The sequence below is a fragment of the Egretta garzetta genome, unplaced genomic scaffold (assembly GCF_000687185.1).
Source record: "Egretta garzetta isolate BGI_Z169 unplaced genomic scaffold, ASM68718v1 scaffold85, whole genome shotgun sequence".
Classification (NCBI taxonomy): Eukaryota; Metazoa; Chordata; class Aves; order Pelecaniformes; family Ardeidae; genus Egretta; species Egretta garzetta.
Window position 1 is genome coordinate 596960 of NW_009259718.1, and position 19538 is coordinate 616497.

At 47.7% G+C, this 19538-nt stretch overlaps 1 protein-coding gene across 1 annotated transcript in view; it reads left to right on the forward strand.

Moving 5' to 3' along the window:
• Positions 1-7665: 7665 nt before the first annotated feature.
• VANGL1 (VANGL planar cell polarity protein 1) overlaps positions 7666-19538 on the forward strand; it is a 37320-nt gene continuing 25447 nt past the window's right edge. The window contains exons 1-3 of the mRNA XM_035894563.1: positions 7666-7952; positions 9742-9868; positions 12315-12922. Of these exons, the coding sequence (XP_035750456.1) occupies positions 7870-7952; positions 9742-9868; positions 12315-12922 (818 nt within the window). The 5' untranslated portion in view covers positions 7666-7869. The remainder of the gene's footprint in view (positions 7953-9741; positions 9869-12314; positions 12923-19538) is intronic.

Consider the following 19538-nt stretch of genomic DNA (forward strand, 5'->3'; position numbering starts at 1 on the left):
TGCCCTCGCCCCCCGGGCCAGCCAGGGGGTCGGTACCGGGGGGAGGGAGGGAGGACACAGTCGTGCTTCTCTGCTTAGACGCCTGCTTGGTGGCTGAAGCGGTGCCCAAAGTCACGGGCTTGCAGGGCCGCACGGTTGTTTCCACGCGGCAGGTTACGGCGCGGGGAGAAGCTCACACGGCCGGAGGTAAATCTGCTCCGGCGACAGCCAACGAAAGGAGAGTCTCCTTCTGTGCCTTAGCAGCGCTGGCCTGGGATGCATCCCTAAACGCTTCTGAGTGCGCCCAACAGAGGGCAAAAGCTGTTGCCTTAGCCCTTCGGTTTCAGTAACGGCACGCTTCGGAGAGCCCCTGTGAGACGACGTTGTTTTCTTACTTGGAAGACTGGCGAGGTTGTAAAGTAACTCTCTTATGCCAAGGGCTGAGCTCTTCGGCTGCAGGGTCTACGAAAGCATAAATGACTTGGTGGCAGGGTTTTTTGGTCTGGGGAGGCAGGCTTAGCTATTGCTGTTTGAAGCGGTGGGGTTTTTTTTGGCCCCGAGTTTGTCAATAATAACTTGCCCGCAAGATCTTTGCAGCTATAGCGAGTTAAGCAATTAAGTCACACTGGCTGGAAGAGCAAATTAGGATGTTGTGGAGTATGTTCTGTGATATCGTGGCCTGTGAGCCCATCCCCAGGGCATCCCGACTTTGAGAAGAGGTGTGGAGAAGAGAGCTTCAGCAATGCTTTGCAATCTTTGAAGAGCTTCATTCTCACCACGCTTGGCTCTTTTCCTCTGCTGGGGTTTGGTTATGGGACCAGTGCTGGCTCTGTGATATTTCACTTGTTAATTTTGAAAAGTAAATGGTGAATAGAGTCTTACAGAAAGCCTCCCTTAAGAATGCTCCCTATGAGCTGAAATTCTGGAAGGATTCCAGCCTGTGTCAGAACCACCCCAGCAAGTGTCTGACTGCCCACGGTCATTGGCCAGCAGCTCCCCATGGCTGCTGCTGGCCTTTTGGCTTTGGTTAGTAGCCGCAGTGTGCTCAGTGGCCCTTATCTTACGGATGTGTGCACCTAGGGAGAGCTTACTGTCACTGGGAGACTGGGATACTGTACTGGCAAAAAGGCGACCAAGATGACTGCGCTTGTCCTAGCAAATCCATGTGTCGTACTGCTGTGGTAGCCTGCCTTCCTTCCACCCCCACCTCTGACAACCAAAGTGAAGAACGGTGTCAAAATGTGGCTTTGCTGCCATAGGGCGTGTTGTGCTGTGCAGGGACCCGAGCGGAGAACTGTGATGTCCAGTTCTGTTGGGGGGACACAGTAATTGTAAAAGGCACGAGCAGTGTCATGCTCTTCCATATCTAGTACTGTCGCTGGGGAATTTGGTGGAAGGAGAAAATGAACCCTTGTGAAAACAATATAATGATTTCTTTTAATTTCTCATTAGCCTTTACTTTGGAATTTATCTGATTTGGGTCAAATTAAAAAATGGGGGTTATTTCCTCAGGAGTCAACACCTTTGCCCTTCCCCCTTGCAAGGTCAGAACGGCGCTGGCTTTGTACAGGATTGAGCAGGACAAGGGAGACAGAGGGAGACTCTGCACTCTGGAGTCCCACTGTGTTTCGTACTGGGGATTTTATCAGGGTCTGTCAACTTCTTTTTAAATTCCAATAGAAAATGCAGGAAGACAGGCAGTGTCCTAAAGGAGAGGGTGCACTTTCAGTAGGGAAACCTTTTGTAGTTTCTAGCCTTTAATGCCATCTTGGTATCTAAGTGCTATGGCTAAAAGTAAACTTTGAAAATAAGGTACAGGTACTGCCTGCTTGGATAGGCAGAGCCTGAAGAGTCTTGCAAAAAAAGTCCTTCCCCTGTTTGTTTCGGTAAGGCTGTAGGACTTTGAATGTCAGCATGGAAAACTGTGTTTCTATGCACAGTCCCAGGTGCTCTGATATCACAAGGGTGAAGGCCACAGTACCTTCTACTATGTTGCATGACTCTTGGGGTTAAGAGGAGCGCTTGAGGGTCTAGCAACATGGGAGACGTATGAGCAAGGAAGCGCAAGCTTTCACCCGCTAAGGTCTAATTCATGTGATAGACTTGAACACTGGCTGTGCTTTGTAAACTTGGGCTGCAGATGTGGTTCTTGGAGTGGGCAAAGGAGATCCTCGAGGGAGGTGCTTCACCGATGGGTCCCACACAGAGAAATTCCCAGCTTCTAGCTGTATAGCAGGGAGGCAAGAGGCTGGGGGCTTACCACGGGGGAGCACCGCTTGCCTGGGTGGTGGTTTTGGCTGGGCATTTCTATTGTCAGTTGAAACAGCCTCGCTATGTTTTCAGATCTGCGTTGCTGCATGATCTGATTAAACATGCAGGTGGATTGCTTCAATAAAACAAGAGACTTTTCTTTTTGAAATATCCATGTCACAAACAAATGGATTTCAGCCTGGGGGGTGGAAATTCCCAGGGGTCTATGAAATCTTTCTAAGAAGCCTCTGCGAAGCAGAAGAAAAGAGAACCTATTGCTATAGGGCTTGAATTTGCAGACTACTAAACATTTTATTAGGAGGAGAGACTTGGAAATCAAGAGTCACCACTGTAGAGTAACCCCCCTGGTTTCTGTATATATTCAAGGCCAAAATTAACCTTATTTAATGACATAAGAAAAAAAAAGAAAGTTTTTGGAAAAACCTTGTTTCCCAAAGCTCGTTGGCCGTTAAAACTGAAAGCCTTGGCTCTGCGAGTAGATCAGCATGGGTGAACTTCTGTGCTTACAGATCAAATTGCTGGACTGGGGCCTCCTCAGGAAATCCAGAAGCAAAAGGTTCCTGTGGCATTGCTCATAGGTCTTACTGTATGTGCAGTCGAACGTCGCAAGTTACGTAACTTCATGTTTTTCCGAAGTGAATAATAGGAACACGCTGCGGCCATACCGTGCAGCCGAGTTAATGCAGCCGAGTTACCGCTTCCTCACTGCCTAGCCACCTCTTAATTATTTTTACTCTTGAACCCTAATGCTATCGCACAGCTTAGCTCTTGGGGGTTCTGCATGTTTAATTTGCAAAGCTCTTTGTTTCACTAAACGAGGAAAAAAGATTTCTCGGCGCGATAGCTCGTGGGCATTCGTTACCCTATAGACAGCTGGTGCTATTTAACAAGTGAGGCTGACAGCGTACAGAGCTGGATGTGTGCACATCCTCGCGGACACTTGTGGCTGCTGGTGCTCCAGATGGCACTTCCAAATATATGTAACTTCATGAACCGGCTGGTAAATCGAGTCTAATTGATTGCAAGTTTTAAACGGAGTAGGATTGAAACTGTACAGACAAGGATTTCAAAGCTGAGCTGCTCTGGAGTTATTTGCCTCAGCTTCACAGGGGAAAATCCATCGGGAAAGCATGGGATGTAAAAGAGCGCTCTTGTTTGCGTTTGCCCTCTTTGATTTAAAGATGTAACTTGCTCTTTTAAATTTCCCTTGGGCTGGGAGCCAAACTGTGCTCCCTTGAAGACGATCACAAAGCGAACTTCATTGGAAATGGGATTGGGCTCCCAGCATGGAAAATAGCAATTCAAAAGAACTCTTTCTGGAGATTTATGAGCGTATGAAAAGAGGGAGTTACAACGAGTTGTGTAGCTGCGTAGAAACTGTAATTAACAGTGATCTCCAGTATTCAGGGGTAACTACATTTCTCCGCTGTCATGCAGCATGCCGCCATCCTTCTTGCGAGAACAAGGTCCCAAAATTTCCTTTGGGGCGTCCTTAGCATTGCTTTCCGTCTAGTACTTGGCATCCTTCTGTCATCGGTGAGTAAGGGAACGGCAAAGGGAGAGCCCCGGCCGTACTGGGCGCGCAGTGCTGGGTGTTACGCAGCTATGGTGGTTGGAGTGGAGGAGGCGTTCCCGTCGCCCCTCTAGCTGTTCGCTTGCCCAGCTATTCGCCCTGGCGTTGGTTTTGCTGTTTGGGGTTGTGCTGTGAACTAGGTCACGGAAAGGATCCAAGACAAAAGTGCGGTGAGGGGGAGAAAAGGGGGGTTTTGTTGTTTTGTTTTCCAGCCTTGCTGTTTGCTTGCTGAGAACTGTGTCGACACAGCTGAGTGTGGTGAACCGTGGAGTGGAGGTAGAAGCTACTTGTACCGGTGTTCTTCTCAGCGCTGAATTACAGTGCGACAGTACCCTTGGGCTGAAGGAGCTGCCTTTCACACAGGGCCAGAAGCTCTGCAAACAGACCATGTCTTCAGCGGCGTCCTGCAAGATGTGATGATCTTCTGTGAAGCCATTTCAATTGGCTAAATTGGGCTCTCAATTCACACTTGTTTGTGGCCCTGAATGATGGGGCTGCTTCTTTATGTAGCACAGTTGTCCTTGCCCAGATGGGTAGGGTAAGAATCATCATTAATAGCGATTTAGTAGTGGAGGTGTTTGAAGACTGCTTAGTTTGGATATGATTGCGCTGTGTAGGGTACATGTAGGGTTTGTCTTCTCTAGCTCTGCTGAGGCTGTAGCCGTGGACACTATTGGGGTGGCGGTGGCTAATCCAGGGTTGGCTTCTGCCAACTGGAAGTGCTCCAACCCAGAGGTGTAGCTTAGCATGTTGGTTGTCTCTTGGTCCCCTCCCTACCTTTTCCTCAGTAGTTCCAGAAGCTTTTCTAGGGTAGGGCTGGTCCCCTTCCTGCTGTAAAATAAACTAGGAGGTAGGTAACCTGCTTGGCTTGGCTATAAGAAGTGTATGTTTGGACTCTGCTCCTCCCTCCTCGGTGTTTCTTCATTTCATCCTGCTCAGACTGGCAGTGGTATCTAGCCAGCAGCCTGGGCCATCCTTTGTTAGCCAAATCTGGGAAGCCTTGTTGAGAATCAGCCTTGGTTAGGCACCAGACAAAGCCACTGGTGGTCTGCTTTTTCCAGCTGAAGTTGGGGCAGGTACATTTTATTCCCTGTAAGCAGCCCTGTGACTGCCTTGGCAGGAAGATCTATTTAGACACCAGTGTGTCCTGCAGCTGGGATGGTGTGGAGTCCCCAGGTTCACTGTATTGCTTTTGACAACAGTCCAGGAGGCTTAACATTTTTGGAGGCCTCCTTGTTGACTTGTCACAGAGCTGTGTCAAAACTGTTGCACTTGTTTACACGGAAGATGAAAGTTGGCATGATCCAGCCTGCCCCGATGTTCCTGTGCTGGTCTTCCTATGAGTCTGCTTTCTCTGCCTGGTGCCCAGCATCGCCTTGCTTCACCCACCCTCAAATGGGTACCGCTCGCTTGTGGCTCCTGTCCGGGCAGCCTGTGCGTTTCCACTGCAGCCTCTACCCGCTGAAATGTTCTCCGACATCTCCAGGGAAATGTGACCCTGTGCTGCTGGGGCTGAAGAGGGGGCAGAAGAGGGGCTCTGCTCCCAGTCCCTGTCTCAGCTCTGATTCTTCAGTCTGGGGGTTGGGAGGGGAAAAAAAACCAATCTGTTACGTGGTTAGAGGAAAAAGCTGGGAGTCGATATTTCCCAGCAGCCAAGGAAAAATGTGTAACCCTTACTGACGTATGTCAGCAGCTCTCCTTGCTTTCTTTGTTCCTCTAATGCAGTGGTCCGTATTTGTGAAGACAATGATTGTTCTCGAAGGGACTCCAGTAGTGTCACAGCCGGTGGTTTAAGCCCATAGTACTTGTTATCACCTTTTGTACAACTGAGGGTGTTCCTGGCTTGTAATGCCTAATGCTTCCAAGGTCCTGTGTAGCCATCTCCTCCTTTTTGAAGGCTGGGGGATGGTGGCCTCACCTCCATTTATCGAAGGATGGACACAGAGGAAGGGTTTCTTCTGAAGCTGCATAGCAGGGCAGTGGTAAAAATCAGGTTTAATGAGTCCCAGCCTATTGCTGGATCCATACACTACAGGCTGTGTGCAAGTCTAGGGAGTTAATGAGCATTAACGTCATGTGTCCCAGGCTGGAGAATTTTTATTCTTGTTACAGTAACGATGCCATATTCCAAATTGTGCCGTGCCTTGGCTTTATGTCTTGCTGTGTTTAAATTCACCCTCATTCCTCGCTTCCCAAAACCGGGCCTTTCGTTCCCATCCTTATTTGTCCTCCCTAGATTCTGTGCTGCCTTTAAGGAGCTTTCTCGAGGCACGATATGCTCTTAGGGCTTGGGAATTCCTGTACACAAAAGCTTCGCCCCACTGCCTTCTCCTTTCCAAGAGCCCTGGCAAGCCCGAGTGTTGTGCAAATACCTGCAGCTCCCGATGCAGCCGGAACGCTTCTTTACTTCATTGCAGATTGCACTGCCAGCCAAGGAACCCTGTGGGGAAGAGGCTTCGTTTTTTGGCACGGCTTGCATGCATTAGAGCTCTCTGCTCGCTTACGAGCTTTTCTGGAGGTGTTAGTGGAGGAATCTTATGGCTGGAAAGAATAGTTGGCCAAGTATAAAGCCTGATTTCTGTTGCTGTCCCTCTGTGTTTGGGGAGAGAGAGGGCTGAAAGCAGTGGTTGACTTTTATTGCTAACAGCTTTGAAAACTGCTGTGAGCAGAAAATAACGGAGGGATCTAATTTAACTTTAAAACAGTCTTTTGCCCGCTCTGGAAGTACGGCAATGGCTGTAGCCCTGTCTTGGCTGGAGGCAGCAGTCATCTGGGCAGGAGGCATGCGAGAGTGCTCCTTCGTGCCAAACACTGGGCTGTGCCAAGGTACCTCCGTCCGTAAGCTGCAACCCTTCCGTCTGCACCTCTTCACCGTTTGCCTGCGTTTCCCCAAACCAGTGACTAACTCCCCTCCTTTCCGTTTCTCTTCTCTCCTGACGCAGGATGTGGGTTTGGGAAGCGGGATGGTGTCTACCCTTCTTCCTCACAGTGCTCAGGGTTTTTGACATGTCACTGTTGGGAATTGTTCCGCTGCCGCCCTGCTCCTGTTCCAAAAAACATGACCCTCTTCTGCCCTTTACGGGTGGGACTTAAGGTTCTGTTCCAAATGGAAGTACGCTGTAAGAAATGTTGGCCCATATAAGCTAGATGTGATCTCTAATCAACTCTCCCCAGTGTTATTAGTATGTGTATATATAGAGACAATTTTTAACAAAATTCAATTCTTCAAGGCCCAAATTAGCTTCTTGGAGGCGAAGGTTACAGAGAAAGGGAGGCGATTGTAGTGCCATTGATTGTATAGTAACTAATGCTTCTAAAATGGGCACACCTTGCAGGTGTGAAAACAACGCAAGTTCGGACATGGTGGTCTGATCCTCTCCTGCATTTCTCTTAGGAGAGTCACTCTCACCCCCCACCCCTTTCCCCTGTATATAAGCTATAATCCTGCTGTTCTGAATCTGGGGGTATTTGGACTGTGCGTTACACGGGTGGAGGGATGGGGGTGTGGAAGTCAAGCCCAGTACTTTTTCTGGGGGGTGAATTGCTGTGTCTAGGCTGCTGAGCCTTCTACAAGTCGCTGTCTTTTCCAGGTGACTTATGCTGTTTCTTCCGGATTTTTTGATGAATGGGCTATGCTTTGCAAAACAGAGATATGTTATCAGCTTATTGAAAGCTCTGCAAATGCATGTATTTCTCTAGACTGGAAAGAGAGATCGGCCAGGACATGCTTGCAAATTGGGCACAGCATGATGAGCCAGGGTGAGGGAATTGCTGCAGTAGGAATGCTGTTTTGCTTTGCTTAGAGCACACTTCTATGTCTGTTTGTCTTTCCTTAGGTCGACCGTGAGGAGTTGAGCACCCTCCCTTTCCCTCCCCACTGATTGGATTCCTTGTAGATGAAGCTCACTCGTTCTCTGAGGACCAGACCTTACTGATGACTGGGAAGCAAAGAGTACCCAGAAAAGCACTTTTACCACGGACTCCACCTCAGGAGCACCAGGAACTCATCTTCTAAGTAAAATCTGTGCCCCTCCTGTGCAGACCCAATGTCTGCTGCAATGGATACAGAATCAACATATTCGGGATACTCCCACTACTCAGGTCACTCCAAAAAAGCCCACAGACAAGGGTAAGGAAATGTTTATTTTTAATTACTTGCTGCTCTAAGCTAGGACATGCCCCGTGGAAAAAAAAAATTGTAAGCCAGGATGAAATCGGTGGGGCACAGCTCTGGAGGAGACACATGTGGAGAGTCCTCATGAGGAACCCAGTGAGGAGACTGGAAGCAACAATGCTGCTAATATAATGATATTCAACTTGTTGGATGCACACCGAGATCATGTATGACCAGAAAGATTGGGAAAGCACCAGCAGAAGGAAAAGATCACCTAGCTCTGCTCTTATAGTACGAGGGACGAGTAGAGCCAGGGAGATGATGTGTCAGACTTCGTAAACTGATAACTGCCAATTGTTTTCTCTTCTGATGTTGTTTCTTTGTTCTGTCTCTCCCCGCTGTCCTCCTGGATACTATGTTTCTGTTGTGTTGTGGCTTTTTTGATAGAATTTGAGTGGTACTCGAGTATGCAACACTTCCTTTATCAGCATTGATTGGATTAGAAGTCAGGCTTTCTGAACTTGAATAGCAAGCCCTCTTTGTTGTGGTAGTTAAGCAGCCTCAAAGAACTTGCTCTAAACCTTTTGATTACTTGGAAACATTATCCTTTTTTTTTTTTTTTTTTTTTTTTTTTTTTTTTTTTTTTTTTTTTTTTTTTTCCTGCATCTTCATTAGTTTACATGCAAAATGTGTGCCACTTACAGTTCTTGCTACTTAGAGCTGAGCTGGTCCAAAATAAGTTTGCATTTCAGAAGTGATTATCCTGTGTGGTTGGAAAAAGAATCCCTCCATTAAATGAAGTCTCTTTGCTTGCCGTCCGGTTATTGAGTAAAACATCTCTTGTTTGCCTTTTCTTCCTTCTTTAACACCCCCACCCCCAACATGGATTCCTCTTTGGAGCTTAGAATGCAGTGTGGAAAGATGCCTTCAAAATTTCTAAAATAACATACAAAATCCTAGAGCCTCTTACTATGTACAGGAGGAGACAGTCTCATTCCGTGAAACCTTTGGGCTTTGGTAATTGCAAGAGAGGTGCAATGGAGAGAGCACAGCTGGGACACTGGATGCTCCTGAGCTTTAAGCCAGTCTCTAAGCACAGTGAGGGTCTCTGGTGCAAAGGCTGCTTTCCTGTCCAGGTAGGAGGGGGAAGGAAAATATTGGTGAACAGGTTGGTGGGGCTTAACTCATCTTCAGACATTCTCAGACAAAGAAGCCATGAGGTCTGCAAGGGTCCTCTGGAAGTAAGCACTACCCTAGTACCCTTGATGTTCTTGCTGTTTTTGTAAGAGGTTAACTGGGGTTGATTAACGAATAAACTTCACCAGTTGTCCTACAGTGTTAAAGGTCTTAGCTGATGAGACTCTATGTTGCAGGAACTAAAGCTGTCTTGATTAATTCCTTGTGTTAACATGTCCCTGTGAGACACTATTGCTGGTGGAGAGCTGTGTAGACCAGTTAATCCCAAATGGAGTTGCCAGTTGTTTGGAGAATGCAAAGCATGGCACTGGCAGAAGCTGTTTTAAGAGAAGCTGAGGTGGTGGGGATGTAACCCTGTTCTCCTCTTCAATTACTGAGAGGGTAGACTGTCCCAGCCACCAGGCTATAGGCTGCTCTGGGCAAGGTCCATTTCCCCCTCTTCCGAAGCTTGTTTTGTCACAGATTGAGTCAATATTGATCAGGAGATGGGCAAGCATGACTATGACCTAATGCTTAGGGTGCCTGCTGCAGGTAGAGATGTAGCAGATTCCAGGCCCCGCTCCAGAAACTATCTGATGATGTTGTTCTCTTGCTCTGTTTGGAAAAGGAGTCGGGACAGGCACAAATCGCCACGAAGCAAAGATGGCAGTCGGTCTGAGAAGTCCGTCACTATCCAGACACCTCCTGCAGAGCCGCTGCTTGGGAACGATGCCTCTCGGACAGAGGAGGGACAGGTAAGGGAGGACTGAAAGCAAACACAGAGTGTCATTTCTGGAAGGGAGAGTATGACTTACCGGCACATGAGTAGGGGAAAAAAAAAAGTGTTGCTCGCGTGCTGTTAGTAAAGAATCACGATTTATGGGCACCCTTTATTCATGCGTAAAGCCAAAGTCTCAATCAGTTTTTTCTTTTTTCTGAGGGCATTATTTTTGTCAGCACTGGTGCTGATGTGACTGCTCCTGGGGCACTAATTTGCCTCTGTCTCCAGAGTGGCATCTGCCGAGCTCTATAGAACATCTCATTTCTGTCATCTCACTGTGCATTATTATTCAGAACAACCCTTTCACCTGTATGTGCACTTCTGTTTTTAAGCAAGATTTGCTCTGGGTAATTGTGTAAAGGGCATTAGGACCAGGATCCCAGTAAAGAAAGGAGGCAAGGAATGGAAAACTAATGTGAAATAGCAAGACTTTTTTTCTAGGGAGCAGGGTGCCCTGGGTTGGATCCAAAAACTTCGTACCACTGGAGATTTAGATACGTATTTCCGTATAACTGCATGATTTTTTTGCTTGTGCCACTTAAAGTGGGGAGAGCTGTTACAAGGGGTAGACTGGGACTAGGGTTGCCTGTTACCTTCTGGGCTGTAGCCTTAAGCTGCTGTGGTGTTTCTGTCCCTTCTGCACAGCTGCTCAGTCCATCAAATGGAGGAAACGATGTAGAGCTATTTCATGCATAAACATAAAACGGTTGAAATGCTTAGATTACTTTATGGGAGACAGTGGCAAAGAGGGAAATGTGGTAGGAATATGCTGCCTTTCAGGACGTACTACAATGCAGGTATCTCTTCTGGGGCCTCTGTTTTGGCAAGAAGCGACTCGAAAAACCCTCATATTAATTCAAGATGCTGGCTGTTTGTGGTTGGTCTGTCTCAAAACCCTACTGCTCTAGGCATGGGAGGTATCTGTGTCTTGGAGTGCATTAGAAGTTAAATCCCTGGAGTTGTTCAAAGTAGTTGTGCTGCCTCTGTCTACCCCTTTCCCAAAGATTCTTGAAGACTCTTTCCTCTCACTTCGCTTTTAAAGAAGCGAGTATTTGTTTAAAATTATGCCCATTTCTTTAAAGCAAAATGCTTTTATCAGCATATGTAGCTGTGGAAGTCTGGGAGAAGGTGTAGATCCTGTTAGTGATATTTGTTTAAAATTATGCCCGTTTCTTTAAAGCAAAATGCTTTTATCAGCTGCGGAAGTCTGGGAGAAGGTGTAGATCCTGTTAGTGACACAGGCTGGGGGCAGATACACTCGGGAGGGTAGGAGGAAGAGCAAAACATGGGCTTCTGAATGAGCATTGCAGCTACAGAGGTGTCGGGTGCCAAGCAACGAAGCGCGTGCATTGCCACTCTTTGGTGTGTGTTTGTATTTGTGAGAAGCGTCGGGAGACTTCATGTGCATGAGTCACTCCCAGCAGCAGCCGTGAGTTAAATCCGTACATGTCAGTGTAACACTTTGGCCGTGCCAGCACCAAGAAGGAGCAATTGGAGGCATCGTGGGATGGGAGAGCTAGCTTGCAGAAGTCCTCTGATACTAGCTAGGGAAGAAATGAGACTTTCAGAAAAATGTAATGTAGTCTGAAACTTGGCTATATGGCGACTGTATTTCAGGTAAGCTGCTTTGTGGCTGAGTGGCTTCTGACAATGTCCTGGACTCTTAACACCAGAGCTACTTGGTAGTCTAGGATCCTCTAAATTTAAAGCCCCGTGCCCAAAAATGCCATCTTTGACCACCTGTGATTTGTCGGTTTACTTAAACTTTTACTGGAATATGTCAGCTATTGAGGGCGGTGCTACTGTAGAGGAGAATAAAAGAAAACAAAGCAGAGGAACTTGCTGGGAGTGCGGTTGCTTCTGTTACGGGTGGAAAAATAATGTGTGAACATGTTTTTGATTGTGTAACAACAAAAACAACAACTGGCTCGGAACACTGAAATGAAAGTTTCCCTTCCAGGTGCTTCTGTGGTGCGCTTGCACCACAGAACTTGTGGGCTGGAAGAGTGCTAGTCCTTGCCCTGCACATGGGAACTGGTGATTACTGCAGTTTCCAGGAGTTATGTGATGTTACTTGTTAAGTGTGCTGGAAGAGGAACCTCTGGGGTACAGTGAGTAGCGTAGCAAGTTGAGCTACCTGCTCTACAGTTGCAGGTTTTTAACACCTAAAGTGTGTAGTTGCTGGTTTGGACAAGTCGTCGTTGTTTCTAAACCTTTGTTAATTTTCAGGGTTGATTATTCAATATATTGAAGATATTGCTTTTGCTGAGTTTTTTGTTTGTTTGTTCTGGGTTTTTTTCCTGGGACTTAAGTCTGTTGTAGCAATCTTTTTCCAGGCAAGAAAAATGGAAGACCTGGAAGGAATAACCTGATTGTTTCAATGTGGGTTTTTTTTGTTTGTTTATCTCTTCCTCCCTCAGGATGACAACTGGGGTGAGACCACGACAGCAATCACTGGCACCTCTGAGCACAGCATTTCCCAGGAGGACATTGCCCGGATCAGTAAGGATCTGGAGGACAGCGTTGGGTTGGACTGCAGACGTTACCTGGGCTTAACAGTGGCAGCTGTTCTCGGACTCCTGGTCTTCCTTACCCCCATCGCCTTCATTCTGTTACCCCAGATCCTGTGGCGGGATGATCTGGAGCCATGTGGTACTGTCTGTGAGGGACTGTTCATCTCTGTGGCGTTCAAACTCCTCATTCTATTGATTGGGACCTGGGCTCTGTTTTTCCGCCAGCCTAAGGCAGATATACCAAGGGTGTTTGTGTTTCGGGCCCTTCTGTTGGTCCTCATATTCCTGTTTGTGTTTTCCTACTGGCTCTTTTACGGCGTTCGCATCTTGGACTCGAAGGACACCAACTACCAAGGAATAGTGCAGTACGCGGTGTCTCTGGTGGACGCTCTGCTCTTCATCCACTACCTGGCCATTGTCCTGCTGGAGCTGCGGCAGCTGCAGCCCATGTTCGCTGTCAAGGTTGTTCGGTCAACGGACGGAGAGTCGCGATACTACAGCTTGGGGCACCTGAGGTAGGTACCAGCCCCTCGGGTCCCAGCGGCGTCGATAAATGTGGCTGTGCCGTAGAGCGAAGCATCGGCCGCTGTTGTACACGTGACATCGCCGGTTTCTGAATCTTAACCCGGAGGAGTCCTAGAGTCTCTCCAAAGTTGGCAAACTGAACCTCTCTTCCCCTCTGCAAGTATGGGAGAGGTTGTCCCAGCTTCAGAGGAGTCCTGTGGGTTTCTGTAAATGAAAGGAGCCGATGGCACAACTTCAGGCTGGTCATTGGGCTGATGAGATCTTCAAGATCCTTCTCTGGGCTTCTTGCCCAGATATGGGCAAGATAATGGAGATACTGGAGGAAAGGGGAGAGAGGCCTCCTTGTGTAGCTGGGGCTGGCTTGTGCTCTTTGGCTGTACTTTGAGAGCAGCCCTTTTGGCCCTGCAGGGCATTGCTCCTTGGAGCCTCCTGACAGCAGGCTGGTCCACGTGGCAGGGGCTGAAGGAAGAAGTAAGCAGCCCTGGTGTGAGAAAGCATTCGGCAACCTGACATGCTGCTAAAAACATCCATTTGTCCTCATTGCCCTGTGCAGCCAAGAGTTGTGCCGAGGAACCCGAATAAACATCCCTTGGGTTGGATTGAGCACCGTCGTTTGAACCCTGTGTGTTCCTTTTGAAATGCTTGCGTTCAAGTGTTTGTGCTCCGAAGCCTGTTCTGTTCCTGTGACAGGCTGGAGGTATTTGGAGGGGCTTGGTCGGGTAGCTAAACCCTGGGATCCGAAGGCTGCTTCCAGTGACTGGGGACTCTTTCCTTGTTTCTAAGATTGGCAGTTTTCCACAGTTTTGGGTTGACTTGAAGGAAACGCTGAAGCAGCTGCCTTGATGCAGCTAAGATCTCACAGCAGTTCAGGCATTTAGGAATAATATTTTTAAAGAGTACTGGGGCACATGTAGGTGCTTTTTTTCTTTTTCTTTTTTTTTTTTTTTTTCTTTTTGGCAGACCTATGCTGCTCTTGGTTTGGTTCTGTAGCACGATGCTCTTGTCGTAGGTATGGATCAGTTTGCTGTGTCAGATGTATCTGGGAGTGTTTGGGAGCTGTGTAGTATCCGTAGGTATGCCATATGTGTGCCTGCTTCCGCCTTCCTGCTGGGGTTAATGCTTCCTTCAGCAAAGGTACAAGGAAGGACGGATGTCTCAATCTCCTTAGTTCCCGTGTCCTCTGAAGCTCTCTAGAAATCTCTTAGTTCCTGTGCCCTGTGAAGCTAGCGGCTGAACTCTGAAGATGATCCCCCAGACTGTATGTGCACTTAAACATCTGTTCTGCTTATCCTGTCCAGACCCCTGTGGCGTGCGTATCTATTGCAGATGGAGAGATTAGTGTCTGCTGGTTTAAGTGGATGTAGGAGCAGTCTCCTGCAGCCATTAGCTCAGCAATGGAATTGCTTTGAAGCAGATTTAGTGGTTGAAGCTCCAGTCTGGGAGTTGACTCTTGGATGTTGTTTCTGGCTTTCTGGAAGAACTCAAGGCCTTTTGGGTGAACGAGGTCTGGACTCTGCTGTGTTTTCCTTCTCTGTAAAATGTGAAGGGGAGCCCCTCTTCTGTAATGGAAGTGCTCCCATTGGCTTAATAAAAGGTCACCTTCAGGGTTTAAAAAAATGAACTAGTATCTGTTGGTTTCCTTGTGAAACCAACTGTTTTAACTTTAAAATTCCTCTGTGGTGCCAGATCCACTGTAGCCTTTAAGACCGGGGAGATGGAGAGATGACTACCAAAGAGTTCCCCTGTGCCATAGCTTTGTGCTTTGAGGTGTGCCAGGGCAGTTCTCTCATAAGTGAATTCTGCACAGAAAGTTCAGTACATGTAATGTATATACCTGTGCACAGGTTTGGTTTGAGAAAGTTTGCTGTTTGCTTGGTGAGTAGATTGTGGGTTTGTGTTCAGAGAAATTAAGATCCTATGCCTGCCAAAGTCTGCATGCCTGGCTTTAACCATGTAAGTAATCTTGCCATCAGAGTCAAAGAAGTTGCTTGAGAATCAATTTAATAGCATGTGTTAGAAACAGTGTTCTCTCCAGTTCTGTCTTTGCAGCAAGGTTTTGAAATGCCTTGGGTGATGCGAGGGCAGCAAAGAGTTGTAAAACCTAGGGTGAAATCCGAGATGTATGAAAAAAATTAGTAACTTCTCATTCGTTGCTCATCTGATGGCAATTTTGTTTGACGTATTGAATCCAAACTGTGCAGCATGTAGATGCTTCAGTGGCTTGTGTTACAGGAGAGTCTTGCCAAGCGTGTTTAATAACGGTAAACCAGTGCTGCTTTGTTTGCTTAGTTTGTTGTTGCTTTGCTCCTTAGTTTGACAGATTAATATAAGGTGTACTGACACATGTTTTAAAGCCTGTGTGTCTTTCTGTCTTTGCTAATGTAAAGGTAGAACTGTGTAGGTTTGATCAGTGTCCGAGTGTCTCCCAACTAAGAGTTCATTCTCTCTCATGCTCTCTTGCTACAAGCAACAGGGAGAGTTACTTGGGCGTAAATGGTAAGAGCTGCTGGTCTTGATATACGGAGTTTGGCCCCAGTGTGATAAACGCTCTACGAAGTGATTGCAGTTGGCATCTCCTTCAGCTTCTAAAGGCTTCGAATCGTGAGGTGTTTATGCAAAACATGAGAAACATGGGAACTTTTGCACACCTTTGCAGCATAATTTTGCAAAGTTCCCATAAAGGTCTTGATGTGCTTGTCGGTGAAATGTCGGTCAGGGTCACAAGGGGCTGCCGTCTGCCTCTGGCTGAGGCACAGGGCTGGAATGTGAAGGTCTGTTGATGGGGAAAACGTGAAGACATGCAAGGAAAGTTTGGATTACTTGAGAAGACTGGAGAAGCAGCCATGTGGGTGTGCTGGAGAGGTGGTTGTAGCGATGATGGAGAACGCATATACTGCTTCTTGCTGCCTCTAGGCTGTCTCATTTGCCCCCGTGCATGTGTGTCTCACCCCAGCACTTTTAAAGGGGTCTTAGGTTGTGGGCTGCCAACTAGAAGGAGGAAGCATGCTTTAACACGTATAGCAATCTGACAGCCTCCTGAATCAAAACCTTGCAGCCTCAGTCCATCCTCATGTTTCCACATATCTCAAAAGTTTTGCTCCCTGGCTATTCCTGGAGTCTGTCTTCCTCAACGGTCCAGTGTGCTCCGGAGAAGCTGGTGGTGAGAAGGCTCTTGAGACTTCTTGTATTGTTCAGTGTTGCTTCTTGGAGTGGCTCTGGATTTTCCGTGGGGAAACTGTGGATATCAACCTTTCTAATCCAAGCTGGAAGCTTTCAAATTCTAGATCTTTTCTGATGTGGCAGAGGGAGCTGCTATGTACGTATGAGGAAAACAGGCTTTCTGGGGGAGAATGGAAGAAAACAGTAGCTCAGCCACCCTTCTAGAAAACCATGGGTTTGCCAGGCAGGGTACAGACAGGATTTTCCACCCTCCCTGACTCCAAGCGTAGCAAAGAAGCTGGAAGTGCTGAGTTAGGTATTCCACTCCACCCCTGAGGGCCCTTGGTCCAGGAGGGTAAGCATATTTGGAAGTAGTTCCCCAAATTCATATTATAATCAACCTATTAATAGGCTGGCTTGGTCCCACCCCCAGCACTTTGGCTGTAACTTTTCTTCTGGGAGACTTGACTGCCAAAACGAGCATTCCCTTTGGCATCGATTCAGGAGCTTGAGGGGGGAGGTAAAAATTAAATTGGAGTCCCAGTGAATGTGGTGCCAAGTCTCAGCTCACTGGCTGCTCTGCTGCTTGGGGGTAGTAAGGGTTGCCATGCAGGGGGAATGCTTTAATGCAGTACGTGTGGGTAAAGAGCAGGGAATAGAGTAGATGCAAGCAAGAAAGGTCATGCCTGGGAAAATGTGAGAGAGGTTGGGTGGGGACGCTGGCGAGACTTTTGAAAAGCAACAACAAAGGGAAACAAAGGTGGGGGAGAGCGACAGCAGATAAAACTATCAGCCTTTCAACAGAAAAGTTATGTGCTGGGGCTTGGATTTGCAGCTGAGGCTTTGGTTTGTCCCTATAGACAGGGACACTGATGGCACATGCTCTCCACAGTTCCGTTCCTTCTGGATGGCTCAGAAAATACGTAGGAAGGATATTGCTGGAGAAAACCCTCCTTTTCTGTAGTTAGGGTGTTAAACATAAACATATTCCCTTCCTCTCCAGTTAATACTTTTTCCCCACCCTAGAGCTTTGCTAGTCTAGACAGCTCAAGAAAATGAATGGCTTCAAACATGTGGTAATTACTGATCTTACACATAAGACTGAATGTTGGGCTCCAGTATGGTCTTGGTTTTCTGAGGTTAGAAACATCTGAGAGTGGGTCGTTCTCCTCCCCTTTTGCTCATCCTTGCAGCAGGGGTATGAGGAGCAGGGCTATGACAGTTTGTTGTGTGTCGGGCTGTATGAAGTACTGAGAGCTTCAGTCTGCTTTTCTGTCCTTCCTGGCACGGGCTTGCCTTTATGAACCATCTGGCTGGGGAGCTGGCGGGGAGACCTCTCTACACCTTTGGAATCGGGGTACAGCTTTTGCAGATGGCCCTGAGCTGGTTGATGTTCTCTGTCCATCTAATCAAGAGAAGATTAGTACTCAGAAGCAGCAGGTCTTCATAGAAAAAGCCTGCTAGAGCATTGCCTGTACCCACGTTACCCATCTGCATTTGGATGGATGTTTGCTGAACTGTGTTTTAAAAATCCAGGAGGGGAGCAGCTGCTTCCTCAAAACAGGTACCCGCCTCTGAAGAGCCTGTACCTTCCCTGCAGGAACTATCGATATCTTAGGGAGAAATCTCGTGGCTTGCACATGCTCACAAAACAATGTAGATGCATACATGGTTTGGGGAAGGGGAAAACTCTCAGCCTGTCTCCTAGCTGAACTGGAGACAGCAGAGCAGCTGTGGTGGTGAGTGACCACTTACCTTTAATACAAACCAGAGCTGAAACAGAATTGCGGGGTGGAAGCTGATGCTGCTTTTGACCCAGCTGCGTCGGGTTGGCAGTCTGGTATCTACTGAACCTGTTGCTTCTAAAACTGATCTCTAGGCTGTCAGTATTTACTGACCGACCTAATCTGATGAGCGCTCTCTTGTCTGTGTCCCTTGGTGCCACTGGGGCGATGTTCCCTTGTGAGGGAGTGCGTAGGGGGCTAAGGAGCAGGAATAAGCTGCCTTGTACTCCAGCCTGCTTTTGTAGGCCTTGCACATCTGATCTTTCAACAACGAGGTGTTGCTCAAATATGCCTCCCCTTATCAAGGGTGAAATCTTTCTAATGAAGAACACCTCATCAGCATTTGAACAGTACAGAGTGCTCTTGCCTGGAGTTGTCTCAACACTTCTTTCTGGGTTATGCTGTCCTAAAATCTCCTTACCCCCCAAAAGGAATGGCTTATACACACCTTTGTTTCTGTTTCTAGCATGGTGAAATAGATCAGCTTAACCATGGGTTTAGGAAGCTGGATCTCTTGCTTGAGGCAAGAGCTGCTGCAACCTTGCTGTTTTCTGGTGAAGGAACTTCATAGCATGTGTCCTAATTACGTTGGTCATTCCTGGCATGGCTGATCCCGTACTCTCATGGGCTATTTCTCTTTCCAGTCGGGTGGTCAGAACAAGTCGGGACTGCAGAGCAAGATTTACCTGGGCAGGTACAGCATTACACCAATGTGCACCATTGGTGCAATGCTGTACCTGCCCAGCTAAATCCTGCTGGAGGCACTCCGGGCTTGTGCGCTCTTCCTTCTTGCCTGCGTGCGGTTTGCTCGGTCGGTGTTCCCAGGGATTAGAGGAATTGCACTGACCCTCCTTTCTCTCTGGGGTTTCTTCAGCCCTCACCATCTTCCATAAAGATAAACACTGTGATGAAAGAGATTGAGCTGATGAGTTTTTATCTTGTTCTGTAGCAAAACATCTTATTAACTGTCCTGATGCCTTGATTACAGGAGCTTCCTAGAACAGCATGTTCCACAGACTAGCGACTTTGCAGAGCAGCTCTGTCACCAGAGCCAGTGTGAAATTAGCTTCGTTCCTGAATGCATTTTTTTCTGTCCTTGAAATCTGTACAAGGCACCCTGATGAGCATTTCTGTGACTGTTCCTCCCTACCCCCCCACGCATCACCAAACCTGATGAGCATCAGTCTCTCCTCCCAAGAAGGTCTGCGATAGCCAGCTAAATGGGTGTTAATTGCATCTGCAGGTGTGAGGCTTCTGAAGAAGCTGAGCTGTCTGCTCCAGAGCAGCAGCTTTAGCACTGAGAGGTGTCAGACTTGTGACCTCCAAGGCAATGTCTTTCCAGCAGTAGTTTGCATAACTGGGTGTTTACAACCACCTTTTTGCAACTCATCATCTCCACAGCTGGGTAGCTTCTCCATGCTCCCATTCCTGAGCTTGCAGAACTCTCTGTCCACAGTTGTGTGGCGTGGGCAGTTGAGCTTTAACACCCTTCAAACACCCCCTGCCGCCGAGTAGGGAAGGAAGCTCTGATTTGGGGCTGAACTAATAATGACTTAATGGGAAAAGACTTCCAGCCGCATTCTTAGTCATTCTTAGTCACGGGCCATACCTTTCTCCCTCCTGCCGTGTCTGGGGCCTTGCCTCTGGAAGGATGGTGCCCCCG